The sequence below is a fragment of the Pelobates fuscus genome, chromosome 11 (assembly GCF_036172605.1).
Source record: "Pelobates fuscus isolate aPelFus1 chromosome 11, aPelFus1.pri, whole genome shotgun sequence".
NCBI lineage: Eukaryota > Metazoa > Chordata > Amphibia > Anura > Pelobatidae > Pelobates > Pelobates fuscus.
This window is the reverse complement of record NC_086327.1, coordinates 915,007-933,287: the sequence shown is the minus strand read 5'-3', so window position 1 is coordinate 933,287 and position 18,281 is coordinate 915,007. Positions and strand designations below refer to the sequence as shown.

General features: G+C 42.4%; 1 protein-coding gene across 2 annotated transcripts in view; it reads left to right on the top strand.

Moving 5' to 3' along the window:
• LOC134577783 (dual specificity tyrosine-phosphorylation-regulated kinase 1B-like) overlaps window positions 1-18,281 on the top strand; it is a 126,792-nt gene that overhangs the window by 101,174 nt on the left and 7,337 nt on the right. For both annotated transcript variants that reach the window (XM_063436675.1, XM_063436674.1), the window contains exons 2-7: window positions 4,803-4,945; window positions 5,642-5,761; window positions 11,851-12,039; window positions 13,915-14,062; window positions 14,662-14,948; window positions 15,810-15,956. In XM_063436675.1, the coding sequence (XP_063292745.1) occupies window positions 4,883-4,945; window positions 5,642-5,761; window positions 11,851-12,039; window positions 13,915-14,062; window positions 14,662-14,948; window positions 15,810-15,956 (954 nt within the window). In that variant the 5' untranslated portion in view covers window positions 4,803-4,882. The remainder of the gene's footprint in view (window positions 1-4,802; window positions 4,946-5,641; window positions 5,762-11,850; window positions 12,040-13,914; window positions 14,063-14,661; window positions 14,949-15,809; window positions 15,957-18,281) is intronic.

The window sequence follows — 18,281 nt, the reverse complement described above, 5'->3', positions numbered from 1 at the left end:
TAATTTTCAACTAGAAAAATGCAATTCTGAAAGGGACAATGTAGTCACCAGAACCACCACTGTTTGATGTAGTTGTTCTTATGTCTATAGCCTGTCTCTACATGCTTTTCAATGTAAAGGCAGTGTTTACATTGCTGCTTAGTCACACCACTAGTGACAGTCACTCAGACGACCACTAGAGAATCCTGGATCACTGCTACACAGCGTGCAGCACCCACGTTCAGTGTCTCCAAGTTCTGCATGGAGGTGCTGAATGTTCCTCTTAGAGAATCATTAATTCAATGCATCTCTATGAGGAGATGCGGATTGGCACATTCCTAAGAGAAAGCATTGGCACATTCCTAAGAGAAAGCATTGGCTTAGCTGAGATCAATCTCAGCCATGGAGGTAGGACCAGCCGCGGCGAAACTGGCATGGCATAGGGGGAAAAAGTTAATAAAAACCCCTTAGTCATGCAATCAGAGTTTGCAGGTACCAAAAGACACACACACTTTGGCAGGCTCACTCTCACGCATGCACACTCACTCTGACAGGCTGTCACACACTCACATTTGTATTTTATTGAAATCCACCCAGCCTCCCTACCTTTGGGATAACTGAGTGGATCTTTTCCTGGGTTTCAGTGGGACTCTTTTCTTCCTGCGTGCGAGGGAGCAGTAATCTTACTGCAGTTCCTCTCTGCTCCCTCGCGCTCTGCAGTGATGCTGTGGCTGGAATGACATTGTATTCCGGCTCCCGGCATCATTAAACAGTGCGAGGGAGCAGAGAGGAACTGCAAGAAGAGTACTGCTCCCTCGGGCCGGCGGCCACCTCCATGCTGCATTGGCTGGCCGGCCGCCTGCTTGCTCCTCAGGGCGGGCTGCACCAATAATCTACGCGACAGTGGCCTTCTTTTAAGCGCTCTAACTAATAAAGCTGGCAAATCCTAGTCATAAGGGCGAAATTTCTAGTCGACCTGGCGCCTGGGATTTGTCGAGCCTTGCCCTAGGCCCTCCATTTTACCTTTTTAATTTTTATTTCGTGACAAGACCTAGGTCCTGGGTGCCGCCATCTTTGGGTGGGCAGGTGAAGGCCCTATTGGATTGTGAACTTCCTGTACATGCCCAGTTAAACACTTGAGCATTTGTTTTTTTCCCCCGAAATTCAGACAAGAATTTCGTCTAATTTATTCATTAGTCAAAAAGACCGAACGTCAGTGTTCGTTCAGCTTACGAATGGCTCGCTGGTCTCTCCTGTGTCACCTCTACCTATAGTACATAAGGCACCTACCCCCACATTTTGATGGTAATATTCAAGAATACCAGGGATTCCTGAATCAAATTGAGTATCATTTTGAGGCTTCACTGGGATCCTTTGCCATGGATAGAGCTAATATTGGTTACCTAATGAACCAACTTAAAGGTAAAGCTTTAGCTTGGGCCAATCCATTATGGGAGAGTAATAGGAGTATTGCACATAATTACAAGGAATTCCTTGCGGAATTCGAATTAACATTTGAACCATTAGGCAGGGAAGACGACGCCTCCATAGAATTTCGTAGAATTGTGTTGTGTATATATATTATAAAATAAGACCAGCCTTTGCACTCCTACCTCCAGCCAAATGACACCGGGTGCCTATCCACACTATAAACAGTAGGAAAAATGAAAAACTCACCGGCACTCCTGGATTTTCAGTCAGGAAATTTTGTCACAAAGGTTGACGTTTCAGTTCCCAATAGGAACTTTCATCAGGACACCTCGTGTATATATAATATGCGTGTGTGTATACAGTGGGGGGTGGGAGGAGTATTTGATCCCCTACTGATTTTGAACGTCTGCCCACTGACAAAGATGATTAGTCTATAATTTTAATGGTAGGTGTATTTTATCAGTGAGAGACAGAATGACAAAGAAAACCCCCCCCCCCCCAAAAAATGCATGTGTAGTTATAAATTGACTTGCATGTCAATGAGTGAAATAAGTATTTGACCCCTTCGACTTAGTACTTGGTGACAAAACCCTTGTTGGCAAAGACAAGGGTCAGATGTTTCGTGTAGTTGGCCACCAGGTTGTCACACATCTGTCCCAATCCGCTATGCAGATCCTTTCCAAGTCATTAAGGTTTCGAGGCTGGCATTAGGCAACTCAAACCTTCTGCTCCCTCCACACATTTTCTATGAGATTTATGGTCTGAAGACTGGCATGGCCACGCCAGGACCTTAATGTGTTTCTTCTTGAGCCACTCCTTTGTTGCCTTGTCTGTGTTTTGAGTTATTGTTGTGGCAGACCCACGGTCTGTTCATGTGTTTCCCGCTTGTAATGTGTGTGTCCTCCCTTTATTTCGCCTATCGTACCCTGCTTCCTGTTCGGGAGCGTTCATGCGAGAGGAGCTCCTCCATCTCCCGAATGGGGACCACCCCCAATAACCCACTTAGAACCCTAGTTAGAATGTCTATTAGAATGTTCTCACCTTGAACTAGTGCCAAAACCGCAAGGGAAGCCATTGGTGCATGCTTTCCCTGGGTGACCGCCATTTCGTATAGATATACGCCATCCAGGGGGTGCCTTCGCGAATCGTTTTCCCGAACGAGGACATCCCTGGTGCCCCATTAGAACGTTCGCACCAATCATTCTCGCAACAAAAGTGTGAAACCGCAAGTAATTGAGTGCTCCCCAGGTGGAGTGTTCGTAACCCGAAAGAGACGCTTACCGTGCTTGGTTTCCACACAGGGATCCCGCGAACAAAGATGGTGCACGACAGGCCGTTGTGAGGGTCCCTGAGGTTGGTGTGGGCACTTTTGGGGCACTGGCTAGTGTGGCGGGCTAGTTTTTTCTGTGCACAGAGGCTTCTGGGAAAAGAAGACTCCCTATCCCCGACGGTGGCAGGTTTGGAGGACAAAGAGAACAAAGTCCTTTTCCCGCGCTGGGATCCCAAGGAGGGGGAGGAGCCTGGGATGTGAACCTGTGTGTGTGTGTGTGTGTGTATATATATATATATATATATATATATATATATATATATATATATATATATATGTGTGTGTGTGTGTCGATAACCCCTTGCAAGGTGTTATGCATAAAAGCAGAGTGTGGCCAGTAAAATTGTGTTGTACCTCCAGAACTAGGTCTTGTCCAGTTACTGGTGGGAAATGGGTTTCTTTGCTCTTTAAGTGGTTCCAGAGCGGCGGAAGGAAGGCAATAGCGGAGTCCGCTAAAATTGTCATCCTGGCATACCCATCCTCGACCCATTTTCAGTTCCCTGGCTGTGACGGAAGGAGGTTATCACCGAAGATTTGACGGTACATGGCCCTGTCCATCGTCCCTTTGATGAGGTGCAGTTGTCCGTCCCCTTAGCAGAAAAACACCCCTAAAGTACAATATTTCCACCTCCATGTTTGACGGTGGGGATGGTGTTCTTGGGGTCATAGGCAGTATTCCTCCTCCTTCAAACCTGGCGAGTTGAGTTGATGCCAGAGAGCTTGATTTTGGTCTCATCTGACCACAACACTTTCACTAAGTTCTCCTCTGAATCATTCAGATGTTCATTGGCAAACTTCAGATGGGCCTGTACATGTGCTTTCTTGAGCAGGGGAACCTTGCGGGCCCTGCAGGATTTCAGTCCTTCACGGCATAGTGTGTTACCAATTGTTTTGTTGGTGACTATGGTCCCAGCTGCCGTAAGATCATTAACAAGATCCTCCTGTGTAGTTCTGGGCTGATTCCTCAGTGTTCTCATGATCATTGAAACTCCAAGAGGTGAGATCTTGCATGGAGCACCAGACTGTCAGTTATTGTGTTTTTTCTATTTGCAAATAATCGCACCAACTGTTGTCACCTTCTCACCAAGCTGCTTGGCGATGGTCTTGTAGCCCATTCCAGCCTTGTGTAGGTCTACAATTTTGTCCCTGACATGGTTGGACAGCTCTTTGGTCTTGGACATGGTGGAGAGTTTTGAATCTTATTGATTGCTTCTGTGGACAGATGTCTTTTAAACAGGTAACAAGCTGAGATTAGGTGTGCTCCTAATCTCGGCTTGTTACCTGTATAAACACCTGGGAGCCATAAATCTTGCTAATTGTTAGGGGATTAAATACTTATCTCGCTCATTAACATGCAAATCAATTTATAACTTTTTTGACACGTGTTTTTCTGGATTTTTTTTTGTTATTCTGTCTCTCACTGTTAAAATATACCTACCATTAAAATTATAGACTGGTCATTTCAGTGGACAAACATTCAAAATCAGCAGGGGATCAAATACTTTTTTCCCCTCACTGTGTGTGTGTGTGTGTGTATCTTCAAATTATATTTTATGTAAGAGCTCAGGAAATATATATATAAATACATTCCTGAGCCCTTCCATAAAATCAATTTGAAGATACATTTGATGGTACTATAGGGGTGGTAGGGAAGCTGTTTGAGTACATGCATTCATGTGTGGAGTTCTTCTATACCTTTGTTTTAGCATGGATGCCACCACTTCTGGGTACTTTGCAGTCAGTAAACTGGTTTCCTTGCTGTTAGTTTTTTTGTGGTGAATGTCTCACTCTTACTATAGCTAGCGTTGTATGTATTCCCAGATAAACTACTTATTAGTTTGTTTAATTTGGACTTTGTGCAGGTTATGTGCAACTTAATCATTCCACTGGCCTCTGGGCCATGTTGGCTTTAGTGCAGCGGCTGCCATCATCTGTGTTAGATGTGGTTATTGAAGCTGTCACTCTGCAGTTAGTGCATGATCTTTGTGATATAAATCAGAAGGTTTATGTTCTGTAATGCCCTGCAGATGTATATTAAAATAACCTTTTTCTTTCATCGTAGGTGGCAGCAGTACAGGATGCAAGTCGTCGTCCTCTCTCTGTCTGGCTGCACCCTTTGCCTTTGTCCCCACTGAGGCAAGCATGTCGAGTCAGCACAGCCACGCCCCTTTCTCCAGCCTTCAATCAATGGCTGATCATCAGCAGGTAATATTCTTTTGCTCCTCTTTGGACCAATGGAAATTGAGATTTTCTTGCTGACAACAATATTTCATTTTGCCCCTGGAGCTTTCCGAAAATCCTATATAGACTGAACAATGGATTTAACCTAGCTTTTAATGGCAAACAAATTCTCCAAAATACAAATAAAGAAATGTGGTGCATTGGCGCTTCCACATAGCATAGATATAGGTATGATAAAAGGTTTTCTCCTCAATCACCTCAAGGTTACCTGTAAAAAGTACATCAAACAAAAAACAAACCAATATACCCAAAAAGTTAGCACACAAAAACAATAGCTGTGAGATAGGCTCCAAGGTGTGTATACAGGCTACGACTCCCACTGGGCAGGAACCACAGGAACCTTGCAGGTAAAAAAAAGTGTATACTTTATTGAATAGTTGAAATGTCTCAAATGCCTTATAATATGCACACAAACTTTCGGTTTGGTTTTACCGGAAGCATAATCTGTTTATACTTTCGATCATAGTTTGTCATCTGCAGTTCAACTTCTAGCAGTCATTTCTGATGTCAAATGCATTTTTTTTTGTCCCACAAATTATGCTTTTAGGTTTCCCCAGTCAAGTTATTTTATTAAAAAAGAAATAAATAATAATAGTTGCATTATTTGGTAAGCCAATCCATTATTCTGTCATAATTAATAGCCCCCACTGTGCTTCTCAGGTCCTGCCAGACATGACCATTTTACAAAGGCGGATTCCCTTAACCTTCCGAGATTCATCAGCTGCACCGCTACGGAAGCTTTCAGTGGATTTAATAAAGACTTACAAGCACATAAATGAAGTAAGTACTAAAATGCATAAATTGCTTGGGAGAAGACACGTTATGCTGAATTTTAACTCCTTATGGCAGTATCAAAGTTACACTGCAATTGGTGTGCAAGTCCTAAAACTATCATCACTATATTTTGATTTTTCTCATGTTTAAGGGGACACTATAGGCACCCAGACTACTGCAGCTTATTGAAGTGGTCTGGGTGCAGTGTTCCCGTCACCATAACACTGCAGTGGTAATTATTGCCGTTTTTAAGAAACTGCAATAATTATCTTTGAGTGTTAGTGCCACCTCTAGTGGCTTTCTACCAGCCACTAGTGGGACCTCAATGGTTGTTAGGCGACTTTTGGTCATCAAACTGATGCTGGATGTCTTCCTGCTATTGGGTGCGGTCCTATTGCAAGCCCAGTCATTGCATTACTTAATGTTACCATCTCCTTAAATAGTAGCCTTAGCGACATACGAAAGAAGGTGGATTGTTGTACATCTTGTACAATGCTTTGACCTACATATCTACATTAAGGTAGTCATTTAAAGAGCAGAAGGGAAGTAGAAAAAAGCAAAAAAAGGAAAGGGGTGATGGGAGATGAGGAGAGGGTGGAGGAGTGCACGAGTCTTGTGTATGCAGCGTTTGTGAGAGTTAGTGCTGGAACGTGTTCTTTCAAACTCTCTGGAACTTGGGCAGGAAGCCAAAGGTTCCTTGTGACATTTCTTCATAGATTCTCGTTTTGACAAGGCTCTCAAAAAAGAGACCATAGCTTTCTTAGCTGTGATCACAAGATGTACTATCATAGTGTTAGGTGGGCCTTGAACCTTGTCCTGGAACATTTCCAGTAAATTAGCTTTAGGAAGAAACAGAAGCTTCGTCTTTGTTGCGAGGGTGATGTCTTTTACTGAGGATCAGAATTGTTATAAGCGGGTTATCCCCCAAAAATATGGAGTTTTTTCACTCAAATTTGAGAATAGTCTGGGAACTCCCAATGGCCTAAACATCTAGTGGCTCCATGTGTCATAATGCATTTTTACATTCTTCAATGGTGACTGTCTCCTAGGTTATCATTAAGGGAAGTTTGGCTGAACCTGACACTGAGACTTGCTGATAGTAGCATAGTGAGAGGTTTCCTGGTGTACTTTATATAATAGCACAGTTTCTCCAGTTTCTCGAAGTTAATGAGATACAGGTAGTTTAGGGATAATATTCTATTTATTGTTAAAGGGACACTAGTCACCAAAACAACTTTAGCTTATTGAATGCGTTTGGGTATATAGATCATGTCCCTGCAGTCTCACTGCTCATTTCTCTGCGATTTAGGAGTTAAATCACTTTAGTTTCTGTTTATGCAGTCCTAGCCACAAAATGGTTTCAATCAGATGTAATTTACTATACCATATATATAAAAAATTGTGATTGAAAACCCCTTCCGCAGGGCCTGACTGCGGACAGGAGCAGGCGCACGTTGCAGCAGCTCCTGCATATTCACGCTAAATGCACTAAAATTACAAGGCGCAGAACCGGCACAATCGGACCTAATCAACAAAGGGGACTCTCTGCACTCCAAGCACATACCACACATGTGGACTTCCGAGCAAACAAATCTTGCGGCCTAGCAGCATGGTCGGCCCGGGGGGGACGGCCGCTCCCCCGCCACCACAACTCATGGCTGATCCCGGATTGGGCTCCTGTCGTCCCCCCCCCAGCATGTATGATATCACCGGCTCCTACTGCCTACCGCATCGTGGGCTCCGATTACACCGGGCCCCACAAAATAACGGACACAAATCACTCACCAGGGCCTATACCTCAACAGCCACTACTCACGCAGCTGGACACAATACTCACCCGATTCTGGGAGAGACTGGAACAGCGCTCTATTGCCCAACTACCTCCTACACAAGGAGGGAAAGCAGAGGGCCTGAGGCCGTGAAGCAGAGTGGGCCTGTCCTGGGCTCAGCACCCTGCTCAACCCATGCTCCACGCATCCAACGCCCACCCGGGCTGAGGGTCATCCGAAGTCCCCCTCAGAGGCACCCGCACCGCCGGAAGGCCGCTTTCATGGCGCCCACATAGGGAGAGACCCGGTCCTGCGGAATTCCCGGGTCTGTGGGACATCAATGCCAACCCCATATACCAGGCCTGGGGCTGGGGAGAGGCCTCATTCTGCCCGCAGATTACCATCACTCCCCGAGCACTTCAAGCATCGGCTTCCAGCCCGCCAAGCACCGGGATCGGCTGACAGCATGGTCGGAAGATGGAGTCCAGCCTGCCACCCACGGAGAACCTTACATTTAGAAGGACTTACTCTACACAGGCGGAGTCTGACTCACTGCTACCGCAGCACGTATATCTCACATACATGAGACACACACCACTTATCACTTCACCTCACTATGATACCATATTCCTATAACATCACTTCGTCAACATTGCAGGAATGGGGCTGCGCTTCGAGGGCATGGATTCACACTTACACCAACAGGGCCTGACTGGGTTGTGGGCCCACTGTGCAGTCTACAAGCATGTGACACCACAATCACTCCACTGACAACACAGGATGCCGGCGGCAATAATGCCTACAACGAGTGCAAAGCCCCAGGCTGCCTTACCATTCAGCAATCCAGGATAGGAGACACATTACACTACACCGCACTCTTGCCGATCAGGTGGCTTTAAGCACCATCAAGTGGGCCTAAACATGCTATATCTCAACTTGACTAATGAGCCTACACTTGACTAATTGCAAAATAGCTACGCAGTCTCTCTTTGCATGCTACTATACACACAGCTTACTCAAGTGTGATTTTTGTAAAGCATGTTTAATTTATCAGAAAATCTAATCTGAACTACGACTTTAGTGGGGTAGCCTGCACATAGTCGATTCACCTACTTACTCAGTCTATAAGCATGACTACTAGTACAAGCTGGTTTAACACTTAGCATGTAACATTGCCCATATTGGTACTATGATAAGCAGAGTTCAAGTAATCTCTTTCTGTTCCAAAGCTACAATTTAGTCTAGCTCTTTAGATTGTTTACCTATTTTAGACATGTAGCAGTTTTTCCTGGAAGCACACTATAACTCATGTTGATACCCTTGTCCTGTTTGTTTATATATAAAAAATGTGCAATGTTTTTCGCTGCCATACAAATGTTATTGTATATATGCATATTGTTTGCACCAGCTGTCGTGGCAGTGCAAATTTGATTTTTCACTCTATGCACAAATAAAATAAAGAGTAAAAAGAAAACCCCTTCCACCTGAAGTCTGTGGATAGTTAACCCCTTAAGGACACATGACATGTGTGACATGTCATGATTCCCTTTTATTCCAGAAGTTTGGTCCTTAACTGCTTAGTTTTGGACATTTGTAGGGTGAGAATGTAGTGGTCATCGTGTTTGATGATGTTGGAAGTTTTGAAGCTTATGTTGGCCTCGGATTGTCATACCACTGTAAATTCTCTAGGTCTTCAAGGGACACTATAGTCACCTGAACAACTTTAACTTAACGAAGCAGTTTTGGTGTATAGAACATGCCCCATGCAGCCCTCCTGCTCAATCCTCTGCCATTTAGGAGTTAAATCCCTTTGTTTATGAACCCTAGTCACAACTCCCTGCATGTGACTTGCACAGCCTTCCATAAACACTTCCTGTAAAGAGAGCCCTATTCAGGCTTTCTTTATTGCAAGTTCTGTTTAATTAAGATTTTCTTATCCCCTGCTATGTTAATAGCTTGCTAGACCCTGCAAGAGCCTCCTGTATGTGAGTAAAGTTCAATTTAGAGATTGAGATACAATTATTTAAGGTAAATTACATCTGTTTGAAAGTGAAACCAGTTTTTTTTTCATGCAGGCTCTGTCAATCATAGCCAGGGGAGGTGTGGCTAGGGCTGCATAAACAGAAACAAAGTGATTTAACTCCTAAATGACAGTGAATAGAGCAGTAAGACTGCAGGGGCATGATCTATACACTAAAACTGCTTTATTTAGCTAAAGTAATTTAGGTGACTGTAGAGTTCCTTTACAATGTTAAACAAAAATCTGCACACCAGTCAAGCCATAAGACTTGCTTTTCCCACAGAAATCCCAAATCTGCAGTGATGTTACAACCGCAAAGGATTCTGGGTGGGCATATGCAAATTAGTTTAACAAAGAATCACATTTTTGCCTCATTCCATTTTAAATATGGATTCCTTTTAATCTGTGTTTGCAGTATACAACTGCTTGGAACCCAATTTAGGAAAAGATGCAAAACCTGTGAACCACTCATGGACCGCTGTTTCGTTGTTAATGCAACTCATCAGCATGAGGTTGGTTATTGGTTTGCTTATTGAGGCTTGGTAGTGTTTGGGAAGCAAAAGCAAAATAGGTTATGGTGGGGGAAAAATTGTGATTGAAAACCCCTTCCACCTGAAGTCTGTGGATAGTTAATACAATGTTAAACAAAAATCTGCACACCAGTCAAGCCATAAGACTTGCTTTTCCCACATAAATCCCAAAACTGCAGCGATATATATATATATATATATATATATATATAATTTGAACTTTAACCACATAGATGGCTCCTGCAGCGTCTGGCAAGCTATTAACAGAGCTGGAGATTAGAAATTTTAAATTAAATATAATTTGCAATAAACAAAATGTAAAGATTAGATGACTCTTTACAAGAGGTGTTTAGGAAGGCTGTGTAAGTCACACTAAGCTAAAGTTGTTTTGGTGAGCATAGTGTCCTTTTAAAATGTGTTTTTTTGATGTATGAGAACGGTTCTGTAAGAGGTAGATGATAATTCTCTTAGTGTATGAAAAGACTTTATGCCTGTTTACCCACTGTTTTTAAAGTAATACATGGTAGCTTTTACGCCAAAAATAAACTTTTTCTAATCTTTCTATATCGCTCCCTGTATCTAAATATACATTTCCTTATGCATAGCAATCAAGTAGACAAAACTTGATAATAAGCAGATCTCAGGGTTATCCAAAGCACCATGACCACTTCATTGGTTTGATGTGGCCATGGTGCCTGGAGTCTGTATGCGCAATGTTTTGCTATGAATGAGTCACATCCCGGAACAGGCGTTGCTAGCGCTGCATATATAGAAACATTACAAGGAGACCATAGCCAACTGAAAATAGATATTAACCATTTAATTGTATTGATTTGTTTAGAGTGCTTGGAGTACCCTGGCACTGTCCCTTCATTTAGTGTTTAACCATTTTCGAGCAGTTTAATACTGATAAGGATTTCTGGTCTCCACTGGCAATGTAGTTAAGGATGTACCAGCAATGGGTGCTTTGAGTGGCTGAAAGCAGTCAGCTGACACTCCAGAATAAAATAGATGTATTTAATTTATTGCTTTTAGGAGTTTGGGTTTTGGAAGGGGATGGAGTTATTTAGGGGTTGCATTTTTTGAATGCATCGTGTAAATAACATATTACAATACGGTGCTAATGTTCAACTAGACAATCCATGTAACATTCTTTAAAGGAACACTATAGGGTCAATAACACAAATATGTATTCCTGACCCTATAGTATTAAAAACACCATCACCTACCCCTTGCCTTCCCTACATGAAGTATATTCTTATCTTTACTCCAGTCTGCTGCTGTTGGCTCTGCCCCTGATCTGCCTGCTTGGCTGACATTATCAGAAGTGTTGCTCAATACCCATAGCAAAGCATAGGATTGGCTAAAACTGTCAAGGAGGCAAATCAGGGACAGAGCCAGCCCAAGCCAAACACAACCCTGGCCACATAGAGATGAATTGAATCAATGAATCTCTGAGAAAAGTTCAGTTTTTACATGCAGAGGGTGAAGACACTGAATGTCAGTCACACTGTGCAGCACTGCCTCATGAAGCACCTCTAGCAGTCATCAGAGGAGTGGCCAGTGGAGGTATCCCTAGGCTGTAATGTAAACACTGCATTTTCTCTGAAAAGACCGTGCTTACAGCATAAAGCCTGAAGGGATGATTCTACTTACCAGAACAAATACAATAAGCTGTAGTTGTTCTGATGACTACAGGGTGCCCATATTCTGGTCTATTTACAGCAACATTTACAACGTGTGATATAAGAAATATTTTCTTTCACAACTATTCAGGTGTATTACGCAAAGAAGAAGCGCAGAGCCCAACAAGTACCGCCTGAGGATTCCAGCACAAAGAAAGAGCGCAAAGTATTTAATGATGGCTTTGATGATGACAACTATGATTATATTGTGAAAAACGGGGAAAAGTGGATGGACAGATATGAAATAGATTCACTGATTGGAAAAGGCTCGTTTGGACAGGTGGGTGAATTTTTCTTTTACAGTGTCGCTGTTGTTTCAGCATTTAAGCACCTTTAATTTTAGGTTTCATAGAATAATGTGCCTATGGTCTAAGATTACTTATAAAATCAGAAAAGAGCACATAAACTACTACTAATCGTAAATAATAGAACACAATACCAAAATATTTAAAAAGACTTGATTCCATTACAGTGGGCGTTACACTGTTTGTATCTGTTTCATAGCCTGAATATCGAGACACACGGTTTCAATGCAAGCTTAATTGTACTTTTTTTTTTTTTTTTTGCCACCCATAGGTGGAGCTTAGTAAATTGCACTCCAACAATAACTGCCTGTATGCATGTGTGACTACTGCAAGCAAACAGACTGACAGAAGTTAAATGTTTGCAAACAATTTAGACAGACATCCAATAAAACAAATTATTTTAATATCCTCCATAAGAAAATGTGCCCTTTAAAAAAAAAAAAAAAAGGCTGCAGCCAAGAGACCTGTAATTTTTTACAAACTGGTTTTGAATATGCCCCCGATGCATATAGGTAGTTAATGTTTGTGTGCCATTTACTAAGTTCCACCTATGGGTGGCTCTAACAAATGTGCAATTCAGTATGTGTTTAAACTGTGTGTACTTTTGGTACTTAGAGTTGCCATAGACCCTGTTTTCAGGTCAGTGTTGCAGAGCCCACTGTGGTGGAATAAAATTTCCTTTTGATATGTATTGTCATACTCCAGGGTCTGTCGGCGCTCCATTTTTCCTAGCTTGTTGATTGTACTTGCTTTGCATTTGGTCCCAACTATGTAAAAAAAGAACACTTTTTCCTGCACATTGCAAATCATTTCCCTTTTTTTCCCCCCCTGCATAGAAAATTAGCTTTCTCTTGCTTCCCCTATAAACTAGTGGCGATCACCTGAATTAGATCACACAATTGCTGTATTCATAACTTGTCACGAGCGTGGGCTATAGGCCCAGCCGAGACTGTGGGGAGAGTGTGAAAGTGACAGGGTTAATGACACCAGACCCCTGGTTAACTGTTGCTAGTCCCAGCAACCACTCAATTAACCCCTGCAATCCCTTTTACACTAACCCCCTAGTACACACTTTACTGCCACCACCAAGACTTTTAAACCCGGGCGTCTTAGGTTACCCCACACACAGGAGAATTATAGAATCACAGTTCTACTTTTACTGATCAAACACATATAATTAACCCTTTTTGGTAACGTGTTACCTGCTTTCCTCTGGAGAGTGAAGCTCTTATAGAACAGAGACACAAGCTGATTAAGTAAATATTTAATCTGACAATAAAAGATTCACAGTGCTGAGTACAAAATACAGAAATAAATGACATACAGATAACAAATTGCAAAACAGTACATAAATTAAAATAGGAGAAAACACAAGAAATTCCTTACATTTATTTACCCCATATAGAATTCTTGTGGGAGTCTTAGATGGTATTGATCTCCTAGAAGTTACTGACAAAAAAAATAAAAAAAAATGAATAACTGAACTCTCTGGATAGTCTAGCAACCTCATTATATATCTAAACTAGTTGTTTCTCCGTGGGCAGACCCCTGGGGGGATCAGAGGGGTTTGGTCTGGCAGTCTATTGCCCACTCTATGAAATTCCTTGTGTCCAGCTCTGGTGATGGCTATCTTTTATGGTCTAGGCCTGGTGCAAGATCAAAGACCACAATAAATGCACAATAAATGTCATCCCAAGGTTTAAAAAAAAAAAAAAAAAAAAACTCTTAACATATATAAACACACATCAAACAAGAACTCATGCTTTTGGCATGACATAACTTTTGCCTTCAATAAGCACAGATGATACCATTGTCTTTCTAATAATAATTTTAACTGTTAAAACCTGCAGGTGGTTAAAGCGTACGACCATCATGACCAAGAATGGGTCGCTATCAAAATCATAAAGAATAAGAAAGCCTTTCTGAACCAGGCTCAAATTGAGTTGAGACTTCTTGAGCTAATGAACAAACATGACACAGAGATGAAGTATTACATAGGTATGTATTGTACAGCTGTCAGTGTGAGCCAGTTATGGCACAGGGTCATTCTTGCCTACCTGAAGACAGTCTTACCATTTGTGCGTTTTGTGATATTATCTTCAAAACATGTCTCTCAAAGTTGCATGCGCAGAAATTATTCATTGTTTTTTTTTAAGGAGTTTCCAAAGACGAATCTTCAGGTTTATGTGGGTTTCAGGAAATCCTGGATATAAGCTGAAAGGGGCTTAGCATATCCTGCTTTCTTTAGAAAAAAAATGATCACCCATTAGTTTGGCTCCTTGTTCCTATATTTGGCTGGAAGGTGACGTTTGTGCCTTTTGCATGTTTTGTTGTGTCACTAATTCTGAATAGAACTCATTCTATGTGTTTGCTATGAGTAGCGTGAAACCGCTGATGCTAGCTTTCTGACTAGGTTCCTCAAATTGTGACTTTCTCTTTCAGTCTTCTCAGCAATGGTTTTATCTTTTATGTAACGCCAGTGGAATTCTTTGGGTTGGAAGGGATATTTTATACAGAATTAGCCGTTTTGCTAAATTGTTCACCATCACATGTAGAGGTTTCTAAAACAAATGTACATTTTTATCATTCTATTTCAGTGCATTTAAAACGGCACTTCATGTTTCGGAACCATCTGTGTCTGGTGTTTGAACTGTTGTCGTACAACTTATATGACCTTTTACGAAACACAAACTTTCGTGGCGTTTCCCTGAACTTAACTCGCAAGTTTGCCCAGCAGCTTTGTACAGCACTGCTTTTCTTAGCTACTCCTGAGCTTAGTATAATTCATTGTGACCTGAAACCTGAGAACATCCTACTTTGTAATCCCAAGAGAAGTGCCATCAAAATCGTGGACTTTGGCAGTTCCTGCCAGCTGGGACAAAGGGTATGTTTTATTACAGCCATTTTCTAATCTTTCAGATTAACTTGATACAAGGATGGTAAACAAATTCAGGATACTTGCACAGTAGATTTAATTTTGTAGTCGTTTGCTTATTACCGTATTTATCGGCGTATAACACGCACCTTTTCTTCCTGAAAATAGGGGGAAAATCGTGGGTGCGTGTTATACGCCGATATCCCATAATTACTTGCCTGTCTTGAAGCGTGGGCCGGTGTTCAGTGCGCACCGCGGTACTGGAACTTCAATTTCAGGTTCCGGTTTCCGGCGGGACTGAAAGGAAGTGTGAACCTGAAATTTAAGTTCCTGTACCGCGGTGCACGCTGTGAAGCCGGCCCATGCTTCAAGACAGGTAAGTAATTATGGGACAAGGGAAAGTGCACTAGGGGACACTATGGGGGGGGGGGAGGGAATACTATGGGAGGCGGGGGGAGAATACTATGGGGGGGGGGACACTATGGGATGGAGGGGGTGGAGAATAGTATGGAAAAGGGGGGGGGCACTATGGGATGAGGGGGGGGGGGGGATTCTATGGGAGGGGGGGGAATTTCCTTCTTAAAATGAGGTGCGTGTTATACGCCGATAAATACGGTATATTGTAGCTTGTGAATTGTCAACATCCCATTCACACCTTTGCAATTCCTAGTTTCAAATGTGATCTGGTGTCCTTTTGATTAAACTCCCTTATAAGTGGTACATTCCGTTAAGTATATTTAGTATTTTGTTATTAAGAAGTGCGTTTATGAATCTTAAAAATGAAATGTGGCAACATGTTTGGGGGTGGTTGGGAGGTGCTCTTGCTCCTCCAATTCAATTACCTAAAAATATATATATGTTATCTCAAAGATCTACCAGTATATTCAGAGCCGCTTCTATCGTTCTCCTGAAGTTCTGCTGGGAATGCCCTACGATTTGGCCATAGACATGTGGTCTTTAGGGTGTATATTGGTGGAAATGCACACAGGAGAGCCTTTATTCAGCGGATCCAATGAGGTAAGCAAACTCTCAAGTGTTTCTTGCATTAGAAATGTGTTTTTAAAGCAGGAGTGTCACCTTTTCTGGAAGTGCTTTGTTATCCAGCTCCAGTAGACATTACTAATTTATTTAACCTAGAAAATGTTGCAAACTTATATTTAAACCAAAAAATAAAACCTACCTATTATGCGAATTTGGATTGACTTCACTGTCTTGTGCTGTCATGGACACACTCGTACATGCGCTGAAATGCTGTACTAGTCCATGTGCTCTTGTATTTCTTCAGCAGTACCACATCTCTGTGTTGTGTTCGGTACTGCATTTGTTAATTCAATTTACATGCTATTTTAAGGTAAAAAATAGGACCACTTGAGCTGTAAAAAAAAAAATTGCATAGCCAATAGCTATATTTCTAACTATTCAGTTGTGAAAAAATCTAACGTGACCTCTTCATTTCAAGGATTTTATTTATTTTCAAGTAAGAAGTGTTTGATTACTTTCTCATGAACGGATAGGCTCTTTGCTTCTTTGCTTTCCGTGCCCTCAGAAACAGTCCTCTAACTTGCACTGTTGAGACTTACTTATTTGTTTTATAGGACTTTTAGGTAGAACATTTGGTGCGTCTCTTTTGTTGTCAGATTTTAGTTTGCATTGTGAGCCTAACTTTCACACAGCCAAGTGCCATGGTACAAAGAATGTAAAGCCAAAACTAAATGTTCAGTTGTGCCACAGTTACCTGTTTAGGTACATTATATAGATTAAGCTTCTGGAAAGACTTGTCTTTACCCATGTGTCTCATTTCCTCAATTCCAACTCTCTCTTTGACCCCCTTCAATCTGACTTCCACCCTCTCCACTCTACAGAGACTGCCCTTATCAAAGTTACTAATGACCTAATCGCAGCTAAATCCAAAGGCCACACTACTCCATACTAATTCTTCTTGACCTCTCAGCGGCCTTTGACACCGTTGACCATGCTCTCCTTCTTCAAACTCTTCAATCGCTTGGTCTCTGTGACTCTGTCCTCTCGTGGTTTTCCTCTCATCTCTCCCAACGCTCATTCAGTGTCTCTTTTTCTAATGATACCTCCTCCCCTCGCCCTGTCTCGGTTGGAGCCCCCCAAGGCTCTGTCCTTGGTCCCCTTCTATTTTCTCTTTTTATACTGCCTCTCTTGGCAAACTTATTACCTCTTTTGGATTCCACTACCACTTGTACGCTGATGACACCCAGCTATATCTCTCCTCCACGGACTTCTCCCCTGCCGTCCTGCAACGTGTCACTGCTTGCCTTTCTTCCATCTCTGACTGGATGTCCTCCCGCTTTCTGAAACTCAATCTCTCAAAAACTGAGCTCCTTGTCTTTCCTCCTCCTAATACTGATCCTCCTATTTCGCTCTCCCTTCAAGTTTGTGGTACCAACATCAGTCCATCCTTGCAAGTGCACTGTCTTGGCGTCATACTTGACTCTGGTCTCACCTTTGAGCTTCACATCCAGCATGTTGCCAAATCCTGTAGATTCCATCTTAAAAACATAGCCCGCATCTGCCCCTTTCTTGCACCAGATGCTACCAAGGAGCTTGTCCATGCTCTAGTAATTTCCTGCATGGATTATTGTAACCCTCTCCTGATTGGTCTTTCCAAAAGCCGTACTGCACCCCTACAGTCCGTAATGAACGCTGCTGCTAGACTGATTTTCCTCTCTAGTAGTTTCTCTCACACCTCACCCCTCTGCCAGTCCTTACATTGGCTTCCTGTATGCTATAGGAGTCAATTCAAGGTACTAACTCACACCTATAAAGCACTGAACAACTCTAGCCCCTCATATATATCCTCACAGATCCATAAGTATGTCCCTTCTCGGTCTCTCCACTCTGCCCTTGACCACCTCCTGTCCGTTGTCCGCACCCGTATGGCCAACTCGCGCTTGCAGGACTTCTCGCGGGCGGCTCCCTTCCTATGGAATAGCCTGCCTATCGCCATCAGACTCTCCCCTAGTCTTGCATCTCTTAAGAAGTGCCTTAACGACACAAGACATGTGTGACATGTCATGATTCCCTTTTATTCCAGAAGTTTGGTCCTTAAGGGGTTAAAACCCATCTCTTTAGGAAAGCTAATGGCCTCCAAGACTAACCCCTACCTCACATACCTGTCTCTTGCCCTCTCCTAAAATGCAGCCCACCTTATTTGATTGCAAATTCCTGTCCTAATGTGTTTTACACCCCAGCTCCTATAGAATGTAAGCTCAATTGAGTAGGGTCCTCTTCAACCTATTGTTCCTGTAAGTTTATTTGTAATTGTCCTATTTAAATGGCAATAATAATAATAAATAATAATTAAGTGAGAGT